Below are 23,610 nucleotides of genomic sequence, written 5' to 3'. Positions count from 1 at the left end.
TACAATCAATAAATGACCCTACAAATATCATTTGTCATTTGTCCACGGCAGTTCACTCATATAACGTTCTCCCATCCAAACCTTTGCCATCCAATTCCCAACAGAACCACAAGGCTCACATAACCAATGTCTTAACGTATACATTATATTAATTGATTATGATTAACTCATTCACTCCCAGACATTTTCACCGAAGAAATCCCCTTCACTCCTGACTGTTTTACTGGATTTTGACTGACTTTACAAGGCCCACAGAATATTGTGTTCTATTGCTATAAAAACATGGCACATACCAAAATAAAGATTACAGTCTCTTCTTTCATCAGGGAAAAAAAAGAATATCAGTCTGTGTCTGTTTTGCAGCAATCAGCATTAGAATATAGTTAATTTTTATCATTATTCACAAATCTGTTTAAAACAGTGGGGAAAAGGGCATGTTGCAACATGGCCCTGGTTGATCTCTTATACCCTGCGTCCACCTGCTGGCCGTTTTTGTAATAACTACCATTGCTTCAAGCGTTCTCTTCATTTCAGAGGCTGCATCAAAGCCTTCTGTATGCTCTAGCATAAAAAAAACGTATAGATACGTTTTTGGGACCATGGTAATATTTATAATAGAACATATTTATACGTTTTTGGGAGCAAATGAGTTAAAGAGGCTAAATATGAGAGAAGGGAGTGTACAGATCCTACAGTGATACCCTTATTTTACTAAGCTCTAGCAGTGATAGTCACTAGAGGAGTGTTTAATTCATCATCTTCTACTTAATGATTATTTTATGCAGTGGGCTGATGATATGTGCAGCGGGAGGCGCAATATTACCTATATTTGCAAATCACATACGAGGTACTGTATGAAACAAATGGATTATTCATTTTTAAATGCGTAACGTCATGATTGGCATGCCGCATGCAAGAGAACTTATGTATTCCTCTGCTAGCAAAATTCCGTTGCTCAATTTATTGATTAAATATCATTTCTTAAAATATCATTATGTATTAATTCTAGTGGATACAAAATACTGTCCAATGGAATGTGTTTTGAAAAGCTGCTAGTTTGGCTAGCCTGCAGGTACCTTCACTTCCCAGGGGTTTCTCACTATCTGAAAGAGCTGAAGTCCTGTTCTATGCCTGTTTCATATTGATTACGCTAATGCAGCACACATGATTTGTGCCACAGTAGAAGCCCATGTGTACATATAACTTAGAGCTGCAAACTTGTTGAGACTGAATCACACGTGCTGGTTTTACTCAGCCAAGTAAATTGTTTTATTTGATTTAACAATTCCACACATTCAATAGTTTCTTATTATTATTATTATTATTATTTCACCTTGACTTGCCTTGAGGCGAAATATAGTTACCAATCATCCACATTAGCGTCTATTACACAGACTATTTCTTTACAAATGAGGTTGCCATATTGCTTGCTGTGCGTTATGAGAGTAATCATCAACACAGGCTATTATTGATTCATGAAGTTATTGTCCTTACTCTTTACATCTGCCTTTAAGAAGCTTGTCTGTCATATCTTTCTTGCATTTAGAAATCCACAGTCCTTCCTGAATATATGATACCAAACGCCTAATAGGAGTTACAACTAGCATTATTAGTCTGAAGTGTCCAAATCCACACAAATGTTGACTGCTCGTGCACCATGTGCCCTTGTATTTCCACAGACACCCCCCTGCTGGTGAGAAGCAGTAGTGATTCAGCTCTCGGTGCTCAGTCAGCCGAGCTTGATTCCTCCCGCCATGGAGATGCCTCTGTGATGGTAAGACAGTGACACTGTAAGACGCTTCTCCTGAAATCTTGACCCTTCATTTGTCACTCTATACACAGCATCAAAAGAGTGAATTACATTTTGGACTAAATGTTGCCCACGGTTCGCACACATATTTTTCATACACACATTATCTCAACATTTAGCCTTAGGGTCATATTTAGTTTAATTATAACATATATGTGATAATATCATTTGTGAGTACTTGTTATGTGAGTGTTACAGTTATTCCCCTAACATGGTTGGACATAGCAAGTCCCACAAGATGTCTTTTGAAAGGCTCTCCATGCCTGATAGGACTCCTGAGTGGTGAGCCTCTTGAGATTTCTCACTGGACAAATCTTTTCCTTACAACATTGTAATCCCTGTAGAGCAATATGTTTATACGGTTCAGTTCTTTGATGGATATGGTTTGCTCTTAAATGTGGTTGAAGGTAAGCTTTTCTTGACTTTGAGTAGCTGGTGTAACAACAAAGCAGGCTCTCGGGTTTGTATCTTGTTAATTACTGGATTTGCAGTTGAGTGGGAGAACCTCCAATATAGTCAAATAAACAGGGCGGGAAAAATAGATTCATTTAAAAAAAATAAAAAAGATGATGAACACGTAACCAAACCACATTAACAGGTATGGACGTCATCATATGATGCCTCCGTGCATTTCTTTAGGGCACAAGCAGAAAATAATCAGTGTCATTCTTTATACAGACTTTTGTGTGTGTGGTTAGTGAGGGGAAATAGATTTTGCCATCATAGAGGGTCATTCCATGTGCTGTGAAGCACAATAACCTTGATGACTGAAAGAGAGCTAAACGAGGGGAGGGTGCTCGCCTTGCACGTAGACTTGAATGGATTTTAGCTTATCCCTTCTTATAGAACAGCTTCAGCTCAGGGATGTTGGTGGATGGCCTGCATCAATTCTTGCTCTGCTGCCAAAGTCTCCCCGAGGAGAGATAAAAACATGCGTCTCTCTCCCTTCTCTTGATTTGCACGTCACATTGTGTACATGTCGTGTCTTTGCTCATGCTACAGTTTGTTTTTTTTTTAACACTAAAGACCACTCATACAGTCATGAGTCAACATGAACAGAATGCTGCCGTAATTTGAAATCTGGCAAGAATAACAAGATACAACAAGAATGACGTTGACAAACGTTTCTTGTTGCCATCTTCCTTTGCATCGTTCAAGCTCTTGAATGTTTGCAGGTGTCTTTTCCCAATGGCACATTTCAGCTCATATCAAATATTTTCATTTATTTTTTTTATTTTTTATTTTTTATTTTTTTTTTCCTTTGGGGAGATATCAAATATTTTCAATCGGATTGAGATCAGGGGTCATTGCTGGCCCTTTTAAAACAGTATTTTTTTTTTTGCTTTTTAACCATTCCTGTGTGTTTTTGGTTGTGTGCTTTGGGGCTTTGTCTTGCTGGAAGACCCATGACCTTCGACTCAAACCAAGTTGTCCAACACTTGTTAGGACATGTCCCCCTAGAATGTCTTGATAATTATCTGGTTTCATGATTCCTGTGATACGATGCATGCAGCAAAGCAGCCCCCCAGAATGATGGATCCTTCATCATGCTTAACTGTAGGGAGGATGTTATTTTCCTTGGAAGCTTTATTGTGCTGTCTGTATACAAACTGTTGGCGTGCATTGCGGGAAAGCTCTATTTTTGTTTCATCCGCCCACAGAACATTTTCCCAAAAGAATTGTGGTTTGTCCAGGTACTCCTTTTTTTATGTCTGTCTCGGGAATAATCTTTGCCCCTGAAGCCCTGTGTTTGGTTCAGTGTGTTGGCGTATGGTGCTTCTTGAAACCATGATCCCAAACTGTTCCAGCTTGGGTTTCAGGTCTTTGGATAATTAAGGTGGTGTTTTTTCCACCATTCGCACCGAAGACTCTTCCCTCCACATCCATGGAGATTCTTGACAGTTCTTAATAACATTACACACTGCTGAAACGGGGCTACCAAAATCTGATGGCTCTATACCGTTTGGAGGTCTTGTGTTTGCGAACAATTGCACTTTTGATATCCTCAGATAGCTCCTTTGTTAGCTCCTTCACGATTTTGACAAAAGAAAGGGGGATAACAGGTGGCTTTTAAAAACATCAACAAGTCATCATTCGTCGGTTAATTCATGTCAATTGGGCAAAGGAAATCTTGGTCTTTAGGATAAAACACAAGTTCTCTATAAAAAATAAAATGATTCACTTGATTCCTTTTTTCAGAAGATATTCCACATGATGTACTTCACCTTCATGGGTGCCAATAATAGTGAGCAGGACTGTACATCCATCATTTCCCTTGCAACACTGTGACATCTCTTTTTTTTTTTTTTTTGCACTTTCTCTTTCTGTGTCTCACTCATACACATAAAGTCAATTGTCCGTCTACTCTGCCAGGTTCAGATGGAGGTAATGGCCCTGTGTAATTGTTCAAAATGTCACTTGACCTTTCGGTAAGAGCAGCGAGAGAAAGAAAGTAATGTTCTTGCTGTGAATTCCTCTCTGTGTTCGCTCTTGTTTTTAAAAGTCTCTCTCGCCGAGTGTGTGTCACAGTGGCAGGCTAGTTACGATGTGTTAATCAGACTGGGACTACTTTTCTCTTGCCTGGAATACTACTGGGGCTCGAAGGATGTACGCTATTTATTCATCGTCCAGCACCTTGCTTGTGGTGTGTCTGTCTGTTTCAGTTTACATCTCTATCTGTGTGTGTGTGTGTGTGTCCTTCCTCCTTGAACCAGTAGTGTGTCAATGAGATGTACCTAAAAACAAAGATGCTTATATAAAGAAAAAATACACATTATTTTAGAAAAAAAACATATTGAGGGTTAGTATCGTCTGTCTTTTTGATTTAGAAGACAAAATACTTGCAACGCATTTTTCATGTGCTGTTTGTTAAGATAGCATTATCCATCATGAAAGTCAAACATCCCTTTTTTTTTTTTTGAATAGCCACACCAACAAATAAATCATGACCGAGCCTTTTATGGTTAGTAGAATGTTTGCTATATTTTCTAGTGCCTTCTTAAATAAAATAGCTCAGTAATTATTGAATTAGAAATGCAGTCTCTATATCTCAAATTTCTGTTGCATGGTTGTTGCAAATATGTAAATAACAACTTAAGTAGTTTTTCTTTCCTCTTATACTTGAACACATACACATTTGTGTGTGTTATAGATCTAATACTTTATGAGGTTAACATGAATCATGTGGCACTTCTATTCATTGACATTTTACAAACTACTGTTTGGTTAAATACTAAGTTATTGGCCTTTGGTAATTACTTCAGAGAGCTATTTCTCGATTAAATGAGACATACAATTACGCACTGATAGACTTTCCAATTAATACTGTATTTCAGCGGTTGCTAATATGATGAAGGTGTTAGGATAATGAATGTTACCTGCCACTCTGACAATAATTAAGCTAATATGACAGCCTCTGCATCTTAGCCAGGCTAATTGTTTTTCAAGTCACCAAGGCCTAAGCATATGTTGTGTATGTGTAATCTGTCAATCACTGTCAGTGCTACTATGGAGTTTTCACCTTCTTTTCATTGCTCATCTTTAGCTTCACTCGCATATTTTAAGTGACGTACACGCATACTGATTTTTGCCAGCTTAATTGATTTTTAAAATGTGTGAGATGCGACACGATGAGAAACAAATCAGCAGGTGTGTACTGAGGCAGCATGTTGCCACAAGACATCCAGACTGCGGAACAAAAAAAAAATAGTTATACCTTGGCTTAAGAGTGACCTGACTCACAAATGTTTTGAGATAAGAGTCATTGCTTGACTCATTTATATATATTTTTTGCTCTAACTTAGTTAAAAGCGCTATCACTAAAACGTTTGTGCTCTCTCTACAGGCACCAAGTCCTGCTGTTGCAAGACCCCAAGTCAAGTATGCTTTCAATGACAGGTCAGTGTGTTGCCAGAATGTTAACAGTCTTTTTTCAGTGCGACATCCACCTTCACGTAAAATAAGTGGTTCAGTACTATAGAACTATATGGAATATACTTGTACAGACGCTCCCCACCTTACGAACGAGTTACGTTCCGGACGATCGTTCGTAAGGTGAATTTGTTCGCAAGTTGCTTCAGTGCTATATTTTGTATTATAATTTATGTTTAAAGCCTATATAAGTATATTGAAGGTTTATATAAGTATGTTTAAGGCTTGTACAAGTAACCTGCATTGGTTTGTACTGAAAAAAACTTTTAATAAAATGGAGAGAATACGTACAGTACTGTACTGTACTACGTATGTTAGAGAGAGAGAGCGAGACACACACACACAGTATGTACATGTACGTAATAAGATAAATAAAATGAAGTTTAACTTACTTTTGGAAGATGTACTCGATGCTTAAGGAGATGATGGAGGAGGAGGAAGAGGAGGATTTTATATCATGAGAGATTCTTCGTCGTCGCTGGAATTGGCTTCAAAAGTTATTTCCTGCTTCATGGGGACCGGCGTTTTCTTCCTCCTCCTCCTCGCCACGTTGCTCAGCCTCCAATGAGCTCTCACAGCGCCAAGCGTCGGTGTTAGCCGCGGAAAGAAGCACTACGCGCAATACAAAATCTAACTTACAGCATTTCTTTCCGAACATTTTTCGACATACTGTACGCGCAGAAATGTTCGTATGTACCGTTGTTTGTAACTCGAATGTTCGTAAGTAGGGGAGCGTCTGCATACTGACTAGCCTCAACTTTATGAACACTTGCACAATATAATGATACGCAGTACAAGAGCCGCTTCAAATAATCTTCCAAAAATCCAAAACCATGTCTAAATGTAGAAGAAAAAGGTCAAAGTAGCCGTGTTCGCCTGGACATGTCCTGATTAACTATTTATTGTGTTGTTATGAAAAGTGTGCCCAATTGCCAGTGTGCATGTTTACGTATTTGTGTCCTACTTAGCCATCTTCATTCATCATCTAATGTAGATCAAGGCCTTTAAAGCAACAGTTAGTATAAAGCCTCCCCATCATTAGCCCACTACAAAAGAGCAAAACAAGGTCACACACAGACACACACAAGCACACACACGCACACATGGACAGAAAATTACCCATGGGAGGCATTCAGTATACTCTACTCCAAACAGTAAATTGGGCAGCTCTCATTAGTAATCAAATGTGTAGGGCTGCTTCTCTAGTATTAATAAAAACATCCTGTCCATCCGTCCATCCATCCATCCTACTGAGGATGCTGTTCGTTTTTTGGGTATATTAAATATGTATAAAGTTCTCTTCAGTCAAAGTAATTTTTTTCAGGAATTGTCAGGAATTGGTATGCTAATTTTCACTATTACTCGCACTCACACACACACTCCAACAAGACAAATCTCAGCATGAAGTAATGTATAAGTGATTTAGTGGTTTCTGCGCTTGTCGGTGAAACGAGCCTTGAAATTGCAAAAAATCAGAAACTACGGACCAGGACTATGGCTATAAATATAGAGCAGTAAAGTGTTCTTTAAATCAATGTTTATGTGTTTGTTTGAATTACTGATGTTGACGTTGCCAGAATGCGTGCCTGCACATCTGCGCATCACATACTGTAAGTACAGTAATAGCTTATCATAATTTAAATCGCAGAACCAAGAAGAAGATGACATTACATTTGAATAAAAACGTCATTTTCATCTGGAGGATGAGATTTACTGCAAATTGTTTTTTGGAATGGCTTTGATAGTGCCACATATTTCTGCCTGGGAGTGATTTCTGGAAAACCAGGAGGTGAAGGTCTGGAGTGCTTTATAAAAACTCGATTTAAACTGATTTTTCTGATTTTATATGTTACCATGTCCATCAATCATTTCAAAGAAGTGAGCCGGTCTTTTGGTAGAGTATGTGTAGAGTTTTTGCCGATTCATCCAGAAGAAAATGTATGAGGCCTGAGTGATGTTTGACGAAAGGGCCCGGCTCACAAAATTCATTAACGTTCAGCCCAGGACTGTTTGATTCTGTTGCTTTACATTTGTTAGGTGACTGACTTGGGAAAAAGGCAGCACAGTTGCCACTTGGCATCCAGAAGCAAAATACAAAGAGTAGTGGAAGAAGACTAAATGGTAGAAGCTAAGCTAACTAGCTAGCTAAATTAGCATAATTTGCAGTCGGCTAAAGTTTTGTCATCCATGTTGAGTCGACCTTAAGGTACGTCAACAGGATTTAAATGGCTCCTGGTCCACCTGCTCAGAATGTACATATTAAACTGAAGTGGTATCCTTGTTGTAATATCAGAGCAATTTTTCCCCCTTTCAAGTACAAATACAGACATACAGTATCGGCACTGGTCAGTACCCACACAAATTCCTCTGAGCTACATTGCAATTGCAAAAAAAAAAACACTCAACACAACCAAGTTGCTCCTCTGTTCAGTGAGTTTCCAAATTGGCTATGTTTCATATCATAGTCAAAGTCCTTGACTCACAAAAATATCTGTGTTGATCAAAAACACAAGGATTTGCAAGGGGGAACATTGGACAGGTATAGAATTTTCTATTGTCGGTCTGACTGTTTCCCGAGCAGATCCGGGAGGATAAATCACTCTTAACACTCAGCACACTGCAGACTTAATGCTCAGGATAATAATCTTTTAGAGACATCAGAGATTGAGCCTTTGCTGACTTTGGATCTCAAGGGATGGGATATGCTAAAATGTGTCCTGTTTATCGGAGCTCTTTATACGTACCCCACTTAAGGGTCTAGTTCAGTTCAGCAGATATTTATCAAGAGATGTGTCCCAATTCCTTTGACCACACGGTGTACCTATGTTGTCAACACAAACAACCTAACATTAGGCTGTCAGACTTGCCCATTACCTTGACAAAAGATTCATTGAAATGCCTCCAAAAGCTTGGGAACACCTGGGAATCCAGTGATACACCCGTCACAAGCAGAAAATATTCATTTAAAATATAAATTATTCAAAATTTTTTGTCTTTATTTTTGTATTTGCATACATTAACATTTTGCATAACATTAACATTTTTCCTGCTTTGCATTCACTCCACTTCATTTTTGTGTGTTGCTCTTTGAAGAGCAGCTTCTAAAAATGTGGGAGCGCAAGAGGAGAACGATCCATTCAGTCCATTAGAAAATGGATGACAAGATGAAAATGCTCGATTTTGTAATACGCATCCTTTTGGCGTAATTTCTACTCTGTGTGTCAGTCTTTCATATCAAGCATCAGTGAAGTGGCAGGTGGAGAACACCTGCTCTTTTCATCTGTCTGTGTATGGCCTATAAAGTGTATTGTCCTTTTTCCTTTGCATTGGCTTCCTCTTTCTTTTCTCACCCAATTTCTCTATCTCTTCACACCACTTGAGCTTTTTTTTTTTCTTGTCAAACATCTCAAAAATCAAGGAGGGAAATGTAAACTGTGTTTTGGTAAGGAGGTAAGAATTCAGAGCAGAGCTACAGGAAGACATGGGAGGGCGGGGGGTCTTTTCCCCTCGCTCATATTAATACTATTCATTAGCTTTGTCTAATTAATTCACTGTTTCCTTCATTTCACTTTATCATGCTCACTTGCTTCCTTTCTCCTTCCTCTGCTTTTTTCTTTACTTCTTTCTTTACATCATTTGCTATAAGTTTTGCTCGCCTATTCATTAATTTTTGGTGACAGTATACCGTAGTTCTCAATGTAGGAAGTTGGCAAGAGAACCAGCCTGTCACTGTTGGTAACAGGGATGTGATTTTTCCGCTAATTCGCGGAATTCCGCTTTTTTTTATCTCCCCCCCAAAAAAAAAATCCGTTTTTTTTTTTTTTTTTTTTTTAGTAGTTCATTGTGTATGCACATGACTCCGACAGATAACATCTTCTGCTATAACAAAGACATTTGTGGTATGCTCTAATATGAGTTACTTTTCATTTGGTCATGATACAATTATTTGTTCATGAAATTTGAACTCTTCAACATTATTTATGTGTTAACTTAGTAATCACATTAGTTAGATATGATGATATTCTCAGTGATAGTTTTTAAAAGCAAAGGCAGTCCAATGTTTTTGAATGTGACTGATTTTGAGTTGACTAAAACTGCCATTTTATATGGGATAGTTCAATATACATTGAAAATTTATGCTGTTGTTTTGTCTATTTCTTTGTCATGTGAGTGCATTGAAAGTACTTCAAAACACGGAAAACCCATGAGCTCCGGGGGGCTTTGCCCCCCTTGTCCCCCCAGACCCCCGGCTAAATTTTCAGATAATTTCACTTTGGTCAAATCACATCCCTGTGGTAAACTTAAAAAAAACAACTGATCATGTACTTTATTTAAAGGAAGCAATTAGCTTTTGGTTGCTGGTCAGGAGATAGAAACTGTTGCAGTCACTATGTGGTAAGCGTACGCCATACATTTTTGACCTTCCAATTCTGAGGTCTTCATCTACAAGTAATCTTCTAAGAATGAAGAACCACTTTTAGTTATGCTTTGTGATCCTGTGTTAATGTTTTAAATTTATACTAGGAGGTTCATCTCAGGTCTCACTTTTCCAAAACTTATGACCTAAGGATGTTTTATTCAGCGGTCTTATTTTCCATCCCTCACCACATCCATTTACTCCACCTTCTTTTTCTTTCACCTTCACTTTCTTCAGTGTTGATCAGGTGGCAACGGGTTTGTTTGTATATATACTCTATGTGATGCAGAGGCGAGGGATAATGAGAATGTGTACCTTTCATCGCTTACCCTTTGCCACTCGCCGTGATCAACAGTCCTTTCTCTGAAGTCTATCACCGTACCTACTGCTCAGTTCATTGGGTGCTTTGGGATGGGTGGAGGGTTTTAGAGAGCAACACAAAGGGGGGCAGCTGGCCTTAGAGACATAATTGAGGTTGTAGCTACAGAGCACAAAACTAAGTTGATGCAAACTTCTTGAAAAACAAACACACAGAGGGAGCAGGGAGAAGGGCAAGCGGGGATTATTGGCTGCACTCTGATAGATAAACTAACCAAACAACGACTTCAACAAGCACTCAAATTTAAACGCAGATGCAATATAAACCACATTCATATGTGAACAATCCAATTTAGAAAGGCATGTTCATAGATGACAAACAAGGAAAAGATAAGAAGAACAAAAACTGTTGGCTAGCTTCCACACGCAACAAGTGTGCTGTTCGGATGACTTTCAGTAAAATAATTTCATCTCTAAAGACAAGGATTAATTTCATAGTCGTTTAAAACGATGACTACATTTGTGAAAGTAATGTATCAGTCAGTCTAGCATAATATAAACTAAATAGTACAGACTCATTTTCAAGACGGGATTTATTTCATGTTTGCACAAGAGAATTTTCTGTCATTTTCTTCCTACGTTTTCTTGTTTCTAATGCATGGATTTGTGTTTTTAAAGGAAATTGCCGAGATTAGTATTAATATACATTTTCTTAATTTGTGTAGCCTGACCCGAACAGTGGAGATCCTGGGAGGGGACAGTCCTTTGGGAATCCATGTGGTTCCATACTGCTCATCGCTCAGTGGACGGTGAGTTATTTACACACGCTTGTTGTGAAGTTGACTTTTGCTGTCAGGCGCTCGTAACAATTTTTTTTTATTTGCAACTCAAAACTAATAATTAGCTGACAAGGTACCACTTTGTTATATACATTATTCAAATATATAGTTGTCGTAACTACCTGTTTATGAAAGTATATGATATCCTATAATATGTATACTCTGCTTACAGGTCTCTTGGTTTGTATATCCGGGGAGTGGAGGTAGAAAGTCGCTCCAGTAAGGAAGGTTTGTTCCAGGAGGATGAATGCATTGTCAAGATAAACAACACCGACCTCATGGACAAGACTTTTAGCCAGTGAGTTAACTCTCCTGTCTTTGTTTTTCAGGCCTAGAAAAAAAAATAGTTGATTAGCCTCAGTGTTGTAATTTAGCAATCAAAAAGATTACATGATTTGATTTTATACTTTTTTTTTTAATGTAACTTAACATACAGGATGTTATCCTATCCAAAATCCTGAACAAGATATGATGGTAGGTCTGGTTTCTGTTCATGTTATCACTGATGTCGCCTTCCTCTTGTCAGAGGGCTAATTTAACATTTAGCGACATCACAGAACAATACAAAAGACACTTGGTAGATGTCTGAGTAGGTAATCCATGGAGATCACATTGTGTTTCTGCTCATTCCCTTGTATTACTTTCCGTGAAGATTTGTTCAGGACTCATTGGAGACTTAATGTTTGTCAGTGTTTATGTTTATTACATCAGTGAAGTACCCGTCAAGTAGGCTAACTTGGCGACATTTGGGGATGTAACCAAATTAATGAACATGCAGTACATAGTGTGCTTTAATGATTAAATCCCATTAAATAATTGTTAATTCAATATGTAAAATGATTATTAGGGGTTACATTGCAAATTACATTTTTCATATGATTAAAATTTGTAATAACCTATTTTCTCAAAGTTGTAACGTTTTCAAATTCAAGTCAAAAGCAACATAAGATGTAACATGCGTCACAATAAGGTTTGAAGATTATAAATAATTACGCGTCTCCGTCACCAAAGAGTCACCTGCCAACCAACACACTTAAAAATTCACTTGGCACCAATTGTTGGCCTATGCTGTATGTTTTTGTTACATTTTTCAAGTGGCTGACATGTATATTTAATCAACTTTTTCATCTCTCATACATTAAGTGTATTTTTACATTTTGTGTTTGTCACTATTCCCCTCGCCCAGAGCCCAAGAAATCTTTCGACAGGCAATGCACTCCCCCGTGGTCTTTTTGGAAATACTTCCCTCATCCAACAGAGAACGCTTTGAGAAGAGTCTGATAGGTCAGCTGTTCAGCAGCAATGCTGGTCCTGACAGCAGTCCCCGAATTCCCAAAACCAAAGAGCCACCTCCGCCTGTCAAAGCCAAACCTGTGTTCAAGCCTCCTGAGAGTGCCATCGTGAGAGCATCTGAAGATGCTGGCTCTCTGGAAGCTGCTGTGAGTCTTAAGTGCTTTCGCTCCAAGCTAACATCATTTCGCAAGATATCTTGACAGAATCAAATTATATACAAATAACTACATTCATTTTCAGTGTTAAATTCAGTACAGAGACGAGGCTAAACTTCACTCTTGCAGACATTCCAGATGTATTGTACATAGTGCCATTGCCTGTATTTGAATATTTTGGTCTATAGAATATCTCTGCATTGTATTAGTATTGAACTTTTTACCACTGTTAACTACTTAAAACGGTCCCCTTTTCTCGCTACCTAGAGATCTAAAGGGGGAAGTGAGAGCTCGCTTTCTGAGAAAAGCCCGGCCCTGTCCAGTCTAATGGCCAGTAAGAAAGGAGGACGGAGATTAAGAATTGACCTTAAGAAAGGTTAGTAATGCTACAGAACATTTTTGTAAAATGGATTTATGTTAATTACCAATATGTTTAATCAATCATTACCTCTTAATACTGATATAGGTTTCACACTCTTGAAAATAACAAAATCTGTGATGCGCTAGAGAGACCAAGGAAGAAAAAAAAACATTACATTTGCAATCCTGCTGTGCTCTACTATAAAATTGCTTGTTTAATCCATGTTTCATGGTAATTAAGAAACTTGACTGAGTGCAGGCCACTTGTGATTAATATCACTGTAATTCCACAATCTGCTGCCTCTTAATACTACTGTCTGAAAGTCCAATTAAAGTTAAGTTTTGGGAGATTGTTTTGCCTCACAATGAAGTTTCAGGATTAGAAATCATTAATATGCATGTCATTTAGCTCTCAACCATCCTTTCATGTCAATTCATAAAAATAAAAAATAAAGCATAATTTTACTAGGTTTGTTGGCCAATTTTGATGTTGCATTAAATTTATCTTGGATTATTACAGACATTGAGCTTACAATTGCAGTATTTATGTAGTGTTTTTAATCATTGATATATTTTTTTAACACTGAACATTGACTCTTAGAACCTTACACACAAAATGAAACGCTTGAGATGAGGCAAACTAAAGTCATTGTGTCAAATCAAGCTGTCAACAAGAATAGACTTATTTAATCTGTTTCCTGACATCATATTTAATTTATTTTTAATTTTAACTGCAAAAACTTGGTTTACTAGACCAAACGGGGAACTAGTGAATAGTGATAGTGAAAAGTGATGTGGAACAACATTCTAGCCACTATTATCCTAAGTACAGGGGCGCATTTAAGAAATTTAGGGCCCCCGGGCAAAGGTAGGCATGGGGCCCTTTCGAATGAGAGGACATATATTTTATATAGGGATGTTCAATGCCGCTTATTTTTTCAGACCGATACCGATACTCAACTGTTGTGTAGTCACAGATAGTGATACCAGATACCGATACCACTAGTACATAAAAATTCCCTCCCCAAAAAAGACATATTTTAAAGGTAGACCTATTAAGCCCAATATAGTACTTTAACTTAAACACGCACAACACAGTATAAGGCTTCAGTGATATTGAAATTTGAGGAGTTTATCTGCTCCGCTGTATCTCTGAAGCAGATACTGTACTCTCTACTACCACTATCGTACAGTGCTTAGCATAAGTGAGTACACCCCCTTTGAAAAATAACACTTTGAACAATATGTCCATGAACACAAAAATAATTTCCAAAATGATGACAAGACTAAATTTATATAACATTTGTTTGACTTATAACCTGATTAAGGTTAAGGTTAGTGAGGTTAATAATATGAATTAGAGAACAACATTTTCAGTTTTACTCAAATAAGGGTCTTGCAAAAATGAGTACACCCCACAGAATGTCTCTGGAGCAAAGCTCAAAAAGCCCAAATTTTAGACTACAAACGTCTACAGGTGAGTCTCATTATTCATTACACACTTTGCCACTTGTTTTTGCATTCATTGAGATATTTTTTTAAAATGTTACTTTTAATTATTTTTTATTTTTTTAATGATTATTTAATGTTTAAAGTGAAAACATATTCCTTTGCGGGAATTTTGTTAAGACAAAACTTTAAAATACATACGATACAAGAAGCCTTCTGCTGGCATTTTAGCTAAATGATCTGGATCAAAAAGATAATTAATGTGCGTAAATAAGTAAAAACTATATCGGCCATTATTAGTGTATGGGGAATTGTACGGGGCCCTCTAGTAAGGTGAGGCCCCAGGCAACTGCCAAGGTTTGCCTAATGGTAAGTCCGCCTCTGCCTAAGTAGTTACTAAATGTATTACTCTGTTACTATTGACCATATTTACTGTATATCTCACGTTTCAGGTCTTAGATTGTATACGATGCAGCTACTTTTTTCTCTTTGGCCCTTTTCCCTTCCTAGCTCTCCTTCCTCTCTCCATCTTCTTGACTTGTTCTCTTCAAGGTCTATTAAGTCTTTATTGATCTGTTCATTTCTGCTGATATGAATTCATAGCAGACCAAACTGCTGACTTGGCGCTGCTAAAGAGACCAGACTAAATGAGGTCTATAAAACACACAACCAGTCTGTGTATTGGGCACTGGCATTCATGTTTGAGTGCTTTCTTACACACTGTGTGTGTGTGTGTGTGTGTGCGTGCGTGCTCGTGTGTGAGCCTGTTTTCCACTGATTAGTATTTTAATCTTCCTCACTTCTCTTTCCAGAACATTCACTACTGCGTTAGACTTACACCTCATTTCCGCTTTACTGTTCTATACCCCCCCCCCTCCCGACACTCCGCCCCATTCTGCCCCACACCTGAACTCTTTGCAGATACGAGCCCCTGTTTTAAAGCAATGCACATACTGAGTTCTATCTTATGTGCAGCACAAAGGGGCACAAACCACAGTGTGGCATTAGTTTGCTTCCGACCAATGCTGGAAGTAATTTTCTCGCCCCTGCACCCATGTGAGTGTTAAGTTTGAAATGAGGTGTGGTCCGTTGCATTGTATATCTTGTGTTTGCGTTATTGCCCAGCAACAACTACACTACTATAGTACATTCAAAACTTTTTTGTTTACTCCTTTTGGCCATATTGCTTGAATAACAGAAAAGGCCATGCACAGACAAATGTGCAGCAATCTCGGACTGTGATTCCTCAAAATTCTAACACCTTCAAAAAGGTCTTACTATTTTTGATTTTTAAAATGTGTCTCAAAATTCACACAGAAAAAACGTGATCTTTAACCACTAGCCTCAGACTGGCTAGGTTTTATTGCCGAGTGTTATAAAAAGTGAGTTTCCCCTCAATATTTGACACTTGGGTGACAATTAACCTTGCCCCAATACCCCCCCCCCCCCCCGTTTTTTTTTTTTTACCTCTGTCATTTGTTAGTAAAGTTAAGAGAATTTTAAACATCAATTCAGTGGTTCATTTGTATATGTGTTAAAAAAAAAAGTGTCAAAAACAAACAATCTTTTCACAACCTTTATTGAGCCAAGGAATCAATTCTACCTCAGAAAAAAACAGAGGGCACAACACCTAACAAAAATATAGATCGATATCAAGAAAACATATTTATAATTTAATAAACAGTTTGTGACAAATTAAAAGAAATTGGATAATTTTCCGCAGCAACCGCGATAATCTCCCACAGCACACAATTGTGCCACGGCACTCTAGTTAGAAATCATTGATCTAAAACATTGTTCCTAAAATTGAAATAATTATTTGAATAAGTTTTTCAAAATGCCCCCAAAAAGTGAACAACTTGTGCTACAAAATGGAAACTGTGGCCACCCCCTGATAGGACAACCAGAAAGTTGCGACATTCGCTTTTTTTCTTTCTTTCTTCAATATGATTAACATTAACTCCAAATTATTCATTTATTATTGCCTAAAATATGAGATGGGTACTGAAAGTAGCTACTTGAGTGAAAACAAACAAACAAAAGTGTTCCTGTCTCTCACTTTTCTAGGTTCAGAGGGTCTTGGATTTACAGTGGTAACCAGAGATTCGTCAGTTCACGGTCCTGGGCCAATCCTTGTCAAAAACATTCTAGCACGTGGGGCGGCTGTCAAAGACGGACGCTTGCAATCAGGAGACCGCATATTAGAGGTATGAATGATCAGTGAGCAAAACTTTTTTGCTCCAAGGTTTCTGGTGTGTTTAATGGCTTCTTGTTCTGTAGGTAAATGGTGTGGACATAGCTGGTGTCGGTCAGGAGGAACTGGTGTGCATGCTGCGCAGCACGCGGCACGGAGAGAGTGTGAGTCTTGTGGTTCTACGACAAGAAGACATGTTTCTGCCCCGCCAGATGGTAAGGTCCAGTTAATGCTTTATTTGGAGACCAAATGATCAAATAAAATCTTTCAGATCAACCATCCATTTCCATTTTGTATAATAGTGGGTTCTTATCTCATTGTTATTGTTTGTTGAGCCGATCAATAGACTTTTCTTGATGCCGACCAATTTAGCCGCCTATAGGAATATATATATTTTTATTGGCATTAACTAATGGCGTATGAGATGCCATGTGGTTGTGTGAGCACACTGTAAATCCTCACATTGACGCTAATTTTGTTACAGACGCTCCCCACCTTACGAACGAGTTACGTTCCGGACGATCGTTCGTAAGGTGAATTTGTTCGTAAGTTGCTTCAGTGCTATATTTTGTATTATAATTTATGTTTAAAGCCTATACAAGTATATTGAAGGTTTATATAAGTATGTTTAAGGCTTGTACAAGTAACCTGCATTGGATTGTACTGAAATTTTTTTTTAATAAAATGGAGAGAATAAGTACAGTACTGTACTGTACTACGTATGTTAGAGAGAGAGAGCGAAAGACACACACACAGTATGTACATGTACGTAATAAGATAAATAAAATGAAGTTTAACTTACTTTTGGAAGATGTACTCGATGCTTAAGGAGATGATGGAGGAGGAGGAAGAGGAGGATTTTATATCATGGGAGATTCTTCGTCGTCGCTGGAATCGGCTTCAAAAGTTATTTCCTGCTTCATGGGGACCGGCGTTTTTTCCTCCTCCTCCTCGCCACGTTGCTCAGCCTCCAATGAGCTCTCACAGCGGCAATCGTCGGTATTAGCGGCGGAAAGAAGCACTACGCGCAATACAAAATCTAACTTACAGCATTTGTTTCCGAACATTTTTCGACATACTGTACGCGCAGAAATGTTCGTATGTACCGTTGTTCGCAACTCGAATGTTCGTAAGTAGGGGAGCGTCTGTACTTATCACTGGTGCTTTACCAATTAATAAAATGCACATCAATTCTGTTTCTGATTCTGTCTGTCTTCTCCTTCATTTCTTTTCCCTTGAAAAAATGTTTTCAACTGTGGCGTGAGACATGACATCAATTAAAGCACTTTTAAGTGTTTTGAGGTAGCACACAATACATACAGATTAAAACTATTATGAATCATAGCGTAGAGTTCTTTAGCAGACTAACACGCAACGTTACATTAGCGTTTTGAGAGTTCAGTTTTGTCCTTCGAGGGCAACCTCATCCAGTTAATGAAACTGCTTCAGAGCTCATTTTCACTTGCAAGGATGTAATTAATTAATAATCAATTGGAACTGTTTGCGACAGTTTGGAGATGCCATTTTTTTGCACATGCAGAGGGTTCAAGTAGCATTACACGCTTTTGCTCTTGGGGCATTGGCGATTCAATTATTTCAGCGGCTCTTGTTTCTTCCAAGGAGGTATTTGGCACCTAGTGCACTAAAGTAATCTAGAGTTTAGTTTCTACAAATGAGAATGCAAATGTTATTTTGGAAAAAATGGAATGCGGTCACCATTTGAATTGGAGAAAAAGGCAGATCGATGAGGCTCCGGCTCGACGGCTTGGAATTGGAGGAATGAATGTGAAAAATGGATGGATTGACTCTCCATTACAGTTAATCGTGAGAACTGATTAATTATACGGGTGAACTGCAATTTCTCATAGAATAGCTTAGCTCAGCTTGAATATGTCAATAAAGTAGCAATGCGTGGGTGTGGGTGTTTTGGACATGATTATTTAGTGACCGTCTACACTCTGTGATGCATACAAACAGGGCACAGAAAAAAGAAGTTCTATTATCCATTGTTGTTGTTTCAAAAAATAAAAGGACTAGATTGGTTGTGGCTCTGGGCAAGCAATGAAATACACATGAATAGACCACGTCTCTACGCAATGTTGTCATGTTTTATCTACATCAGGTTATTGCCAAAATGAATATAGTTAAATAGATGGATGGATGCAGCAAAGGTAAGCGCATCTAATGGCACTTCATGAAAGCCAAACCCCCTCAATCACTTAATGGGAATGTACTTGTTTCCATTTACATCTATTTGTCATGCTGAACAATTATTGTTGTTTTTTTAACCTTTCGTTTATTGCATACCAAATAATTTGTTTTCCAAACCAGTCCTAGAAGAACAAAAAGTACTTGAGTTGCTTTTCACCAATTATTAGCATCATTGCAAATACTTTTTAGCATCTTAATTTGCCTTTTTACTGCCACCGACTTAATATATTCGCAAGTAAGTTTTTCAGCAGGTAGATGTGGAATAGGGTCTTGCCCAGCTGAAATTTTAATTTGCAAACCATTGTAATGACTACAATAATATATCCATGTTGTCACGTCTGTTATGAGGGAGAGAAATGCCAAAAGGATGTTGATCAAATGTAGACACTTCACACTCTTTTTTTCCTTTTCATTCTTTTTCTCCAGAGTATATATATATATATATATATGTTGTGGTAGGTAGGAGAATGTTTATGGAGTTATTGAGGAACGGCATGTCAAAAAAAATGTTTTTTTTTAATCCAATGATGTGCAACCTAAGGTATGTCAACTTCACAAATGTCTCTCTTTTAAGTTATGTGTCAGTATTTTTATTTATTTATCTTTTTGCTTTCAAATCAGTCTTGCTAGTTTCGATACAAAAAAAATCGTATTCTCCACTTTTTGGCCAAAAACGGATGTTTATGGGTGAAACCAACCCATGTTCTACTGCTGATTAGTGAAGAACTGAAAGGGAGAAAAAAAAACATTTTTTCCCTTGAGAAAGAAGAGAGTGCACTTAGGCTCGAGTCAGTACCATTTATATCACAGAAGCACAATATTCTGTCCATCTTGAAGGAAAGATCAGTCAAAATGTTCTAAACCAACTAGCAATATGGAGAGCCCTGCTTTGAAAACTGCTGGCAGCGAATGAGTTAATTGCGATTGCTCGTTCGTGGCAGTTTGGTTGCGTACGGGATATTGAGCCAGAAGAACCACGATGAAATAATGGATCCATCTTCTCGATCTCCTCCTCCCCCACTACCGATGTGTCTCTTCCAGACTACCATCTGGTGTTGTATGTTAACATCTGTGCTCAGCGTAGTACAAACGCATTACTATATTTCTACAGCAAAACACACACTGGCAACCAGTCACCTTTACCTAAGCATGTTATCATTTTAATGTACAGAATGTAAACATACATGCTGTATAGCTAGTTACTATTTCTGCATCATAGTTATTAATACAGTACATAATACATTTTAAGAAGGAACAAATTAGTATATTATACGGCTACAACCTTGAAAGAAAAAATAAATCCACTCAGAGCGCTGGCAAGCTTCAAAGATATTGATTACGCCAGATGGACCCTAAACATATCCTGTATGTATTCAGACAACATATTGAGGAGCTGCTCCATTCTGCTCTCCTATACCTGACACCACTACTGTGTTTGTGTGTCACTTTTCACTGGTAACATCACCGTTGTGACCTCATACAACCATCCTTATACATTTCCCCATCTGTTATGCCCTGGTGCGCACATACGCACCAACACACACACTCCAAGGCAGCATCGTGTCTCCGAATTAGAATTTGAGAATTTGTCTCTTTGTCGTTTCTTGCCTCTCCATATTCTTTTTCATTAGCTTAATATGTAGGCTGTGTTGTGGACATTTTACATTCATAAGTGTTGCACAAGTGTAATGAGACATATTATCAGTTCAACATAAAAATAATGATAGCAAAAAAATAAATGACGTTTTCAGATTTGCTGGCGGTGCTTTTTGGATGGCTCCTATAGAGTAACAGGTGTATAGCAGACAATCTCTTTGGAAAGTAAAAAGCCTTTGTTATTTTTGGCGAGATCATTTTTAATATATAAGAAAAAACAGCTGCAATTTGGCAAACAAAGGAAACATTGGTAACAAATGACAACATGCCATGCGGTTTTCACAAAATAAAATAAGGTTCTGAGCATGAGGCACCAAGCCGTACTAATATCAAATATACAGTATATTCAATGTGTTATTCAATAGTCATAATTTTACATTGATCTTTTGCAATTCTCGAATCGATTCCATATGCGGCTGAATCGATGTTTAAACATCATTTTTTTAATGGAAATATTCAACAATACGTCTTACTTAGGGTTAGGGTTCACACGTTAAGCATGGAAGAATGTTATATTAATGGAAAATTAAGCATAATATTTTATTTCAAAGCTGTTTGAACAAGAAACTGATTGTTTGTTAAATACAGTGGCTCACAGTTATAAGCCTGAAGTTTTAGATAAATAAATACATTTTCATAAAAATCTTGCTGTGTACAAGTTTACGGATTAGTATTTTCTAAATTTGAGTTAAAAAAAAATCGCAATAATCAATTTATAGATCCATATCGGGATTAATCGTATCGAATTGAATCGTGATACGGATCGAATCGCCAGGTACTGGGCAATTCACCCCCCTAGTGGGGAGTCTCTTGCACCAACAGCCTCTCAATATATAAATATAAATATATATAGAAATTAGTGCTGTCAAACTAATGAGCTAATTAATTATTCCCCCAAAAATTACCGCATTAATCATGTATTAACGCAGATTAATCACACTATTAATTTTGAGCGCAGATGGCCCTTTAGCTGACAACGCATGGTTACGTTAAAAGTAGCACAGGTTGTGTTTGAGCAATAACCATTACTACATGCATTTAATAAATGTTTGTATATGACTTTCTGAATAGTTGTTCATGTCAAAATATTGGGGTCATTTTTTTTTCATTTTAAATTATTAACACATTCTAGGTGCTCTTCAAATTTGGCAGGCAAAAAAAAAAGCAATTTTAATTAAGCGATTAGTCGTGATTAATAAAAATTCTCTAATGTGATTAATCTGATTAAATAATGTAATCGTTTGACAGCTTTATTTAAAATATACTCTCTTCTCTGTCACTTGTTTTCTCCCTTTGTGGCAATCAGATTCTTCCTTGACAATTGCACCATGTTTTTGTGGTTCAGTATTTTTTTTTAAACCGTAGCGTATATTTTATGTGGAGCTTCAAAACCTGATGCAGGGTTGCAGTTTTACTTTTTGCAACAAGTCGGCAGATGTGAAGTGCTCAATTGCTTCGTGTCCCAGCTTTACTGTAGGAAAATACACAAGTGGAAACAGCACAAAGTAACACAGGTGGTGCCACAACAACAGCAATGTCCAAAATGTTGCCTTGGTCCTGATCGCTGAATCCGCTGAAGTCTTCGTCTTGCGGTATCCGAGTTGAAGAGAAGCAACGCAGCTTCCTCCGCCATCTTATCACTGACTTGGGTAGCATGATCTGAATATCTATTCAAATGCTTCAATGTGTGCGGATTTGTTTAAAAAAAAAATGGGTACAGCTAACACACGGAGCTCAACAAAAAAATATGAAAAGTTAAAGAAAAGCTAAGAAAATGTGTTTTTCACGTTTTCTCTGTATTTCTTTCTGCCTTTGCCTCATGTAAATAATTTGTGTATGCATGTTTACCGTTGCTATAATTTATGTTGAGTTAGTCATGCTTAGTTTAATAAATCACAAGCACACCAGTAGACACACTGAAACCTGTTAATGGTACATAATCCGGTTGATCCATCATTGCAGTAAGCCATTTAAATGTTAAACGACCAGCACGGGGAGGTTCATTTGCAAACATCTTTTTCTATAATGAGATGCATTTGATAGAGTACCTCCTAATAGAAAAGCACACAAGCATACAGTACCAATGTTTATTCTTTATGTAAATCTCCTGTGATTTGACCTATCATATACAGTCGTTATTAAACATTTGGCCGTTTCACTATAATGGGTTAGATATCTATACGGACTCATTGCAACAGTTTTATCATGAAATGAAAATGTTAGGCTCTATTTATTATATTAATACACACACGCTGATTAGTAGTGTTGCCTCTGTCTGCTCTTTTCTTTTAAAGAAGTCACTAGAGGTTTTTCTTATGCATTGTGTAACAAGGAGGTGGAATTAATCAGCTAGATAAACAACATAACATGATTTGCATATTCTTGTCAGATTCTATGAACAGTCTCAAGGCCCATGGGGTGGGGGGGGGGTCCTAACCTGCCGCTGAGATCTGTTGGTTTATGTTCTGTACAAAGTACCACTAAAGCTGTCTTTTGTCCAAATTCACTGCATTGTTTGTTATTCTTGTAACATGCTGAATACTTGAGAAAGAAATGATCAGAATTAAGGATGTTGAAATAAAATACTTGAGTAGTAGCAAGTGATAGGTCTAAATCATTTTCAGGTCCATTATCTGTCAGCAGTTTCCTGGTGTTTATCTTTTCTGTCTGGGGTTGTGGTGCCTCCTATCCTGTCTAGACACTGACAGTCAGTCTGATCGGGGCACAGTGGAGGAAGGAACATTATAGTAACTGGAAGGATTTGTAATCCCTGTGCTGTATATCCATACAAAAGGAATGTTACATTTCAACGTCCCTGTTAAGTGAACATAAATATCTTGTAAATTTGACAGACCACAGAGAGGAGCAATGTAGCAAATCTTGGATTGGGAATTTAAATAACACTGAGCTGGTTTGTAAATTGTGGTGCCCAGGGAAGATGTGTTTCTGGGTGTTAGCATAGCTAGCTAGCTAGCTAG

General features: G+C 37.7%; 1 protein-coding gene across 5 annotated transcripts in view; it reads left to right on the top strand.

Moving 5' to 3' along the window:
- Nucleotides 1-23,610, top strand: part of pard3bb (par-3 family cell polarity regulator beta b) — a 164,820-nt gene that overhangs the window by 21,849 nt on the left and 119,361 nt on the right. For all 5 annotated transcript variants that reach the window (XM_077580357.1, XM_077580356.1, XM_077580355.1 and 2 more), the window contains 8 exons: nucleotides 1,680-1,774; nucleotides 5,655-5,707; nucleotides 11,201-11,284; nucleotides 11,487-11,612; nucleotides 12,501-12,753; nucleotides 13,030-13,138; nucleotides 16,639-16,778; nucleotides 16,852-16,980. In XM_077580357.1, coding sequence (XP_077436483.1) covers nucleotides 1,680-1,774; nucleotides 5,655-5,707; nucleotides 11,201-11,284; nucleotides 11,487-11,612; nucleotides 12,501-12,753; nucleotides 13,030-13,138; nucleotides 16,639-16,778; nucleotides 16,852-16,980 — 989 coding nt within the window. The remainder of the gene's footprint in view (nucleotides 1-1,679; nucleotides 1,775-5,654; nucleotides 5,708-11,200; nucleotides 11,285-11,486; nucleotides 11,613-12,500; nucleotides 12,754-13,029; nucleotides 13,139-16,638; nucleotides 16,779-16,851; nucleotides 16,981-23,610) is intronic.

Source organism: Vanacampus margaritifer, chromosome 11, assembly GCF_051991255.1.
Source record: "Vanacampus margaritifer isolate UIUO_Vmar chromosome 11, RoL_Vmar_1.0, whole genome shotgun sequence".
In the NCBI taxonomy this organism is placed as follows: domain Eukaryota; kingdom Metazoa; phylum Chordata; class Actinopteri; order Syngnathiformes; family Syngnathidae; genus Vanacampus; species Vanacampus margaritifer.
The sequence above is the reverse complement of the archived record's forward strand: the minus strand, read 5'-3'. Positions and strand labels throughout refer to the sequence as shown.